Source organism: Antrostomus carolinensis, unplaced genomic scaffold (genome assembly GCF_000700745.2).
Source record: "Antrostomus carolinensis isolate BGI_N321 unplaced genomic scaffold, ASM70074v2 Scaffold39524, whole genome shotgun sequence".
Classification (NCBI taxonomy): Eukaryota; Metazoa; Chordata; class Aves; order Caprimulgiformes; family Caprimulgidae; genus Antrostomus; species Antrostomus carolinensis.
Window position 1 is genome coordinate 8,206 of NW_010312089.1, and position 9,507 is coordinate 17,712.

General features: G+C 35.7%; 1 protein-coding gene across 1 annotated transcript; it reads left to right on the forward strand.

Moving 5' to 3' along the window:
- Positions 1–3,247: 3,247 nt before the first annotated feature.
- LOC104524150 (eukaryotic peptide chain release factor GTP-binding subunit ERF3A-like) lies at positions 3,248–9,456 on the forward strand (the record flags this gene model as incomplete). The annotated part of the gene is made up of 6 exons (XM_010166932.1): positions 3,248–3,269; positions 4,026–4,253; positions 4,930–4,963; positions 6,453–6,530; positions 8,767–8,947; positions 9,302–9,456. Coding segments are annotated over exons 1-6 (698 nt in total), but the record flags the coding sequence as incomplete, so codon positions are not given.
- Positions 9,457–9,507: the final 51 nt, after the last annotated feature.

Here is a 9,507-nt window from a genome sequence, read left to right on the forward strand (position 1 = left end):
CTTCAATAGTTACATGTGCACTAGGGCTAAGACAAAGAGATGACAACGAGCAAAAAGTGGCAACCCAGTGGTCTCAGAAGCAGTAGGACTGCCTCCTTCTTTTAGGTGATTGTCTTAAAGGCATACTTTGGGCAACCTGTTAATTGCCACACAGAGCAAATAAATCTGACCCTTTAAAGTCAGACTTTTCTCTTGTATATTTGTTTGCAATGTACCGGTACATGAAATAACCAGACATGGCCTGAAATTGTTTATCAGAAGTAAACAATTACTGAGGAGGTGTTTATATTTAATCAAGTAAAGCTTGTTATTTTTGAAATTAAGATTATTTATTTTTTTACTTGGTTTCTTTACAGTGAACTTTTTTAGAGAGCAGTTTGTATTCCTTTCCTGATGTGAAGGAATGGTGTATGTTTCCCGTAATTCAGTGTCCTCTTTCAGGCATGTCTGCTACTTGTGTACCAAAATGACCAGAATTTAATAAGTGGCTGAGGTCGTGACTGAGTGTCTCTTGCCCCTTGATCGTGTGGCATTAATACTGTTTAAGATCCACATACAAACTGTCATTCTCTTGTGTGCTAGACTTGTACAAAAGTTAACAGACAGATCTTTTTAGGTTAACAGTTTCCTACCTCCTCTCTGTTACTTGGGAAGAAACTTATTTTTCCTGTCTGTATGCCTGCTGTCTTACAGACCAGAAAGTGAAAACTGAGTTTATTGTGAATGCTGTTGATTGATTGGCAGTGTATTTCTAAGGAATTAAGTAACTTTTCATCCACTTGTAGAGCTTCTGTTTCAAGGCAAGTGCATAAATACTGTCATTTAATACATTTTTGTTATGGACAAACTTCAGGAGTGAAATCAAAAGCTTATTGAAATGATCTTGTAATGAAAATATTTATACATCCCAACCATAGTGTGTGTGGAATAGCCAACAATCTTCTGATGTGTTACAAACGGAGGCTTTAGGTTCATATCTAAATTTTGTGCCACCTGCACAAAATGGGCTGATTTGAGTTTTTTCCAGCTCTAAAATGGGAGTAATAGATCATTTCTTCCAAGAAATCACAAGCTATTCTGTTCTTACGCTTTTACTTGCTATATTAAATCATTCTCTTAGAGTTTTGTTCCTGTGGTTTTGGGACCCTGGCGTGCAGATCATACATGATATAACACCGGAGTGTAGGGACCCCCACTCAGAACAGTTTCCTCTTCTGTGTTGCTGTGCCCCCTCCACTGTTTGCTGCTGGTCACTGGGTGTTGCGCTGTGACCCACATTCACCCTGCCTCCAAGCTTTGTCCTCTGGCCCTCCTCCAGCTTTTGCAGCACTGCTCCAGTTTGTAGAAGCCTGCAGCAAATACGCAAACAGTGCAAAAGCAAAGAGGCTTAGAATCAGGGCCTTCTCTGTATGTTTTTGTTCTTTTGAGGAGATTTGTTTCATCTTTGTCTTGTCGTGCATATAGAGCAAGTAACGCTCCAAGAGCTGTGTTTTTATAATGAGATTGGATAACTGGAATACAGCTATAATAGAGGGTATGACTTTGGTATGTGCCTGAAAAAAATACGATGAACTGGTTTCAAAGAATCATGAAGTTTAAATTATACCAAGAGAAAACTAAATAGGTTAAGGTTTTAGGGATAATTACAGAAGGCCTCTTGAATGTGGAGTAATGTCGCAGAACATCAAGTGGTGTGATTGTTGACTGGAACGTATCACTCTTAGTAGGCTTAATATTTAGTTATACCTCAGCATATCTTTTAGTGGCATAGTTTAGTGCATGAGAAGGTTGAGTGATCTATCCAAAAAACATACTTGTGGCTTTGATATGCACATGATTGATGAGATTGCCCTCTGAATAATGTGACTACATCTGTCTCTTCTCCCAAGTAACAAGTGATAGGACAAGAGGAAATGGCCTCAACTTGTGCCAGGGAAGGTTTAGATTGGATATGAGGAAAAAATTCTTCACTGAAAGGGTTGTCAAGCATTGGAACAGGCTGCCCAGGGAAGTGGTTGAGTGACATCATCCCTGGAGGTGTTTCAAAGACATGTAGGTGTGGTGCTTAGGGACATGGATAAGAGGTGGACTTGATAGTGTTAGATTTATGGTTAGACGCAATGATCTTGAAGGTCTTTTCCAAGCAAAACTATTGTATTCTGTATTATGGTGTTTAAGAGGACTACCAGGTGTATTAATGAGTTTATCATCTCTTGACCCTGATAACGACAGAAAATCTTAAGAATTTATTTTTAATAGCTTGTTTCAATTTTCTGCTGAATGCTTACGTGAAATTGAGGTGCCATAGTGTTGTAGGTAGGCCTGTAAGCGGAAGCTGGCAGAACCTTTCTGTACAGTTCTGACACCAGCACGCATTGTTTCTTTGGATACAATGAAGCTGGTCTGACATTTTTAAATGCCAGTTAGATACTAACACTTAAAACAGCCAGCATGCCCAAAAAGCATGGAAAGGTAAAATACTACATATAGAAAAATTGCTTCCTTTAAAGCTTGCTTTAATTGTATCTTTCCATGTGAGGAAAAAATAAATGAACTGGTTTTAGAACTGGTGTATTATTTTCACAACATTTAGGCAGTTTTCTTTAGAAACATCTGTGCTTGGAAGCTATATTTAGTACTGGTTTTGGGAGGGGAGGTATTTTTTCTTAAATACATTTCTTGCAATAAAGTTGGGAGATGGTCTTTTATGCTTAAGTGTGGAAATTGGTTACATCAATATGTTTAAAAAATTGAACTTTTTTCTCTGCAGGCGCACCTGTAGAGAGTTCTCCAGAGGAGCAGACAGCCTCTTGTGAAGGTAATTGTTTTCATGTTCTCACAGTACACAATGCATCTCCATTACACACTTAAAAAAATTATTGAAAAATTCCCATGAACCTTTTTCAAAGAGAGAGTCTTTGCAATCTTCTTTATCTTCATACTACTATTGTAAGGCAGTGTGGTTATCCATGGTTATTTACAATTTTATAGCCGGTCAAGCAAGGCACATTAAGACCAAGTGGTTTATTGAAGGTCATAAAGCTTGCACGAAGCAGGAATTTTAAAATTGAATCTGTATATTAAATAGCATTGGCAAGTGCCCAGACATCTGAACGGTCCTTTTATTAATTTAGTCACTCTGTTTTTCTTTGTTCCTGATACTGTCATAGTAAATATGCGTCCTTAATTCTTCTTTTTTTGTTTGTTTGGGTTTTTTTCCCCCCTAGGTTCAAATGCTGCTGTTAACATGGAAATTTCAGAATCTGTTGGTAAGATGAGAATTGTTTGATTTCACTACAATAGTGCTATAAAATACTACTATAGTGCTTTTGCTGAATCCTTGAAAACAAAATTGAAGAATACCTTATTGAATCTTTGCATTTTTGATCCTTATTGATTTTCATTGTGACTTTATACTTAGATTAGGAAAGAGGTAATCGAACACTAGTATGCATTGACAGGTGCAACTGAATGACTTGAACACTGAAAAAGCATCAGTGCCTTATTTAAAAAATAATTTCATATTACAAAATAGTCCCATTAATAGGTGTAAAATGGTGATTTAAAAAAAGGTTAAAGTTATCAGTAATATGAGCAATCAGAACATGGAAATCGTATCTTTCTTCTTGTATTTGTATGGCTTTTGAGAGAACTTAAACCATTATCGCTTCCTTTTTCTTTCTAAATGTATGGAAGCATGTATCTGTGGATTCAGACCAGCATGATGGTCTGAGTGGATCTTCAGTTTTGTTTTTTTTCCTTGTAAAATTGTTGTCTTGTTAAAACAGAAGTCTCTTAATCCCTGTGAATCATGGTTTTCTGATGTCAGCACACAATGTAGTTTGAAAGCTCCTGTAATAATCATTTCGGAAACAAGCAGCAGTTGTCCATTTTAAATAGGAAGACATTAACAGACTGGATAGTTGAAGTCTTTTGATTGTATCTTGGGAGCAGGGGCTTTTCTCTATAATCATTGCTTTTAATTCCATTATCTATGTGAATATATCTAATTGTTTAATTTTTAGTGGAAAATGGAGAGACAGAAATGTCCCCGGAAGAGTCATGGGACCACAAAGACGAAACCAGTGAAGTGGAGCTAGGAGGTGGTCCTTCAGGGGACGCGGGGCCTTCTGAAGAAAGCGCTCAGGAAATGATGGAGGAGGAGGAGGAAATACCAAAACCGAAATCTGTTGTTGCGCCACCGGGTGCTCCTAAAAAAGAGCATGTAAATGTAGTATTCATTGGGCACGTAGGTAAGTTGTAAGTGAATGTGAAGTAATTGGATCTTTGTGATGTGAATTATATAGAACTCAGAGGATTAGAAATTAATCTGTGTAGGGCTGTATGTATTCACCATGTCTTGAGGTTAATGGGAACATTCATTCTAATGAGGCTGCTCTGGAGAAAATAAAAAACCTAAAGAAGGTCTTTCAGGGGTGGAGTGCCAAGGATAGAGTGTCTGTGTTCTCTTGGACACAACAGTGACAAGCTTCAGAAAAATCTTAAGTGAAGTCAAAAGTACAGAAGAATTATTGAATCATGAGTTTTACAGTAAATTCTCTATTTTCTTTTGTAGAGTCTTCTATCACCTTAAAACTCCTGTAATTTAATCCTCAGGTCAATTCAAAGTGGAGTCACACAAAGTAAAGAGTCAGTGAGCAGAGGTACATCCCAATATTGAAGAGCAGCCTACAGAAGTTAGGGACAAGGGGGAAAGTATGAAACCAGAATTTTCAAAATTCAGTGTAATTGAATTGACAGTGAATTGTTATGGAAACAAAGGAAGCTAAGAAATGCTTCAAAAAACTTAGATTGCAATTAAAGGATATATATTTGGAAATAAATTAGATTACCTTGTTCATAATAGCTTTCTTCGATTTCTAGGATTTTCTCTTAAATTGTGAATGACATTTTTTATTTTATTTTTAGATGCTGGCAAGTCAACTATTGGAGGACAAATAATGTAAGGAAACTTAAATAATTTTTTTAGATTTGCTGTTATTTCTTGTGAATTCAAAATACATTAAGTAAAATCAGTAATATTTTTATTTATGGCTTTAATCAGCATAAATTAATATTTTTATAATAAAATGTTACTCTCCCTGTCAATTTATTTACGTAATGTCTCTGGAGTTTCTTAATTCCAGCAGATCTAATGTTATTGCTATAGGAGTTTCACTTACTTGATGGAAAAACTATGGAAAAGCATAAATTATTAAATTAAGAACACTTAATCCCTTTCTTAGAACATGACACTTTTTCTTTGTCATTTTAAAATGCTATTTGAAACTGCTTTATACCCTTTGTTAAACTTTGTCCTTTTTACAAGATTAAAAAAAATTGAATATCCTTATTCCCTGGTGCTAACATTGTCAGGTATAATTTTATTTCAAAATGTGAAATTATAATAGTTAATACTGTAGATATTTTAGAAACAGTATCTAGAGACTGCAGTATTTTTATGAGACAAAAGTAAATAAATGCAGCTAGATCTTACAGTTTGTTTAAAAAAAAAATAAATCCAAGAAATGGGAAGTAGTACATGAAGAAATAAATGCTATCCTGCCAATGCAAAGTATTTCTGTGATTTTAAAATAATATTCTCAGCAAAAGTGGGAGGCCTTTGTCTTCGCATTTTCATCTTGTTTTGTTTTGACCAAACTGGAATGTTGGAATTGTCATGCTACATTTAACCTTGTAGTTCATACTAGAGCAAATTTTATTACCGATGTGTATGAGTGTTCTCCTTGCACAAGGAGATGCCTGTTCTTAACACTCCTACCAATGTGTTATGTTCCTAAAGCTTTTCGGGGTCTTTCACTTTGGCAGAATATCCCTTTGTTTTAAGAGGGGGGGGGAAATTGAATGCTTGTACCATCTTTGTCATTAACCCTTTATTATCATTAATTTTCCTTATAAACTAAGTAGCTTACTGTTATTAGATCAGGTAGAAATATCTGAGGGAAAAATATGGAAGTTTTAATATAATAATACTGTACGCTACTCACATCTCAACTGAAAGATCTCTTAAAATATCAGTTTCCTTGTTATATCTAAAAAGAATGAAACAATAGGGGTTTTTTTACATTTCAGAAATGGAGGGGGTGTGTGAAAAATTCTCCTATCGTAATTTTTGCTTAATTTTGAAACATTGGGTTAGTCTCAGAAATTGACTTAGCAGATGTAGTTCCTTTTCAAAACTTGCCTCAGCAGAACACTTTACAATTAGGCTTAAAAAAAGACATTCATCATACTTTTGCTAAAGTGATACTGGTGTTCTTTTACATATCGGATAATGGTGTGGCTTTTTGTGGAGAAAAATCTCCACTGCTGCTCGCATCAGGCTGTTCCAGTTTTTCAAAATAATCTGTAGGGATTGTACAAGTATTAACTATTTGGAACTGTGCTTCTGCTTATGTAAAATTGCACTTCTTTTTTCCCCTCCTTCTCAGGTATTTAACAGGAATGGTTGACAAAAGAACGCTTGAAAAATATGAAAGAGAAGCTAAAGAAAAAAACAGAGAAACATGGTATGAACTTACTGAAGATATTGGTGTGCTTTTTTTCTTTGCACTGTGATGAAAATGGGAAACTGGTTTTTAGTCTCTGTCCCTATAGCACTGGCTTCCTGCTGGAATGGGATTTTAGTGGTGGGGAGCAATCTCTTCTTTTCCTTCAGTACTCCTTTAAACAAAACTACACGAAACAGTGCGATTTGCGCGATTTGCATTGGAACAGGCTTTGCCGTTTGCTTTTTTTTTAATTGGTGCTTTACATTCCAATGCTCTGGTAAACCTAGTTGTCTGGTAAAAAGAAATACAAGGCAGACTTTTTTCTTAGGCAGCTCTTGCACAGAGAGTGAGTTAATAGTTTTGGCTGTAACATTTGTTCCTATGAAAATGAGATATAAGACAGGATCCACAGTTCTTAAGTTTCTTCCATGCAAGTGGATGCTACTTGTCATGTGTGGATTTTTTGGGGGCTTTTTTGTTTTGTTTTGTTGTTGTCTTTTTGGTTGGGTTTTGGTTTTGTGTATATGTGTGTATATACAGTGCATATAGCAGCCTGCTTTCTCCTTCAAACAACTCCTGAAAAAATGATGTTCATTTTGGAAGCTTTCCATTTTTGGCTGTGGTGGAGGAAAACAGAGGTTCAAAGGGCTCTGGAAAAGAAGCAGCTCAAGACTTCCTTAGGGGTAGAGCAGCAATGGAGCACTCAAGGGGTGGGCATTGACCTGAACTAATTGTATGATGTGTGAGAGGGGGATAGAAAGTGTGACATACGTTCCTTTTATCAAGCAAGCATCATCCCCCTGTAGGGAGTTGATCATAGTAATAAATATTTTGGGACCTTCCTCAAAAACCCTTGACAGCTTGAAAACCAGATTTTGTCTTCTGCCTCTTCTTTTAGAGAGCGAGTTGCAGGAAGTGCTTCCTTTAATGCTGTTTTTATTCTTTAAAAGATGCCATGATATACAACAGAAAGTATGATGTACCTCTGTTATTATCAAAGGTCTTGTTAGCTCACTTCTTACGTTGAGAGTCTTGAAATTTGTACAGTTTTACTTTGTGATGCTGAAAATTCTATGCTGTATTGCAGACTTGGCATTTCAATCGAAAATACATCTTTTCCTAAAAAACCCTATATGTAAAAAGGACTTCCTATCCAGCTTGATTCTTGTTAGCTGAGTAAAACCTGACCTTTGGCTTGGCTGATGTCTTCCAGAAACACAGCCCATAGTGAAGATTACAAGACATAGGAGCATGCATACTGGTACAAACCAAAAGCCATCTAGCATGCTATCTGGACCTCAGTCAGTGACAATTAGCTACTGCCTGGGGAAGACTGTGATTATATATATACGTAATTCCCAATGTTTAGTGCTTTCTCTGACTCAGGAACCTCCTGAGCTGGAAAGGACATCTTTGTGTTCAGTAGTCCCTGATCAGCTGAGTTAGCAGTGTCTCTTCAGACATTATCCAGTCAATACAAGAGACAGGTTAAAGATCTTTATAAGCTGCTGTTAATGGTGAAAAGTATTGGTATGTTAAGCCAGTTCAATTTAGTTACTACTACTCTTCTCCTTAGTGAGAGTAATTTTTTTTTTCTCCTTTCTATTCACTAACTTTCACAAAACCTGAAAAGAGCTAAATAATCTTTTTTGAAATTTCAGTTTATTTGTCTAACTTAAATCTAACTTGTTTGTCAGTGACCAATGGGATAAAATATAATTAGGAAGGGACAACAGTTGATATGATCATAGTATCAAAGATGGGTGAATAAAGTTGGTGTTTATTTCATAGCCAACTTCTGTTTAATACGTGCAAATAAATGAGAAATAATAATAATAGTTCTCATAATATGAATAAGTCCAAATCAGAACTAATTTTTAGTTAATTACACTGAGAAAGAGGATTTTAGAATTTATTTTATTTGATCCAGGGGTGTTTTTCAAACTGAGGCAAAACTTATGGTATTTGAGGTTAGATCATACCTGGAGAACTCAGTAATTGAAAATTGTTATTTAGAATTGCATCCTTCTAGGTATGTGAGGGAGAGCTAGCACTGGGCACTACATTCACTGTGCATACACAAAACACTTACTAAAAAGTCACTGTTGGTCTTGGAAATGCTTAAGTTCAGTAATGCTGAGGTAGTTAGAACAGTTGAGCATAGAAAAAAGAAATTTTATGATGGACAAATTGTACATACATTTGAATGCAAAAAATAGAATGTTGGGTTGTGGTTGTTTGGGTTTTTTTTTAGGTACCTTTCATGGGCCTTAGACACAAATCAAGAAGAGCGAGACAAAGGTAAAACAGTAGAAGTGGGTCGTGCCTACTTTGAAACTGAGAAGAAACACTTCACTATTCTAGATGCTCCTGGACATAAGAGCTTTGTTCCAAATATGATTGGTGGGGCTTCTCAAGCTGATCTTGCTGTGCTGGTAAGGACAAATCAGATTCTTTTATTTTGGATATATTGTGGAATTAAGCCTCTGGTTTTTATTTTTTGTTTACTTGTTTACTCTTTTGGTTAGTTAGAGTGGGCAAAATTTTCACATCTCAAGTCTGCGAAGTTGAGTGGTTTTTGGAGTAACTTAACAGCTTCATAACATTGTCCACAGGTGCCATGTGATTTTCATATATGTCAGTGCAGAAACTAATACTGAGGATATATCAGTGCATTTTGAAAGCTTTTACTGGTTTTGACCATCCAAAGTTATTTTTGAATAAGGCATTGTCAGTTGTTTTGTTGATATAACTGTAGAACTTCTATTAAAATGTGTCTTTTTAATTAGGTTATTTCTGCAAGAAAAGGAGAGTTTGAAACTGGATTTGAGAAAGGTGGACAAACAAGAGAACATGCCATGTTAGCAAAAACGGCAGGTGTAAAACATTTAATAGTTCTTATTAATAAAATGGATGATCCAACTGTAAACTGGAGTAATGAAAGGTGAGTTTAATATTAAAAAAAATAATTTTCCTTAAAAGATACTGAAATAAA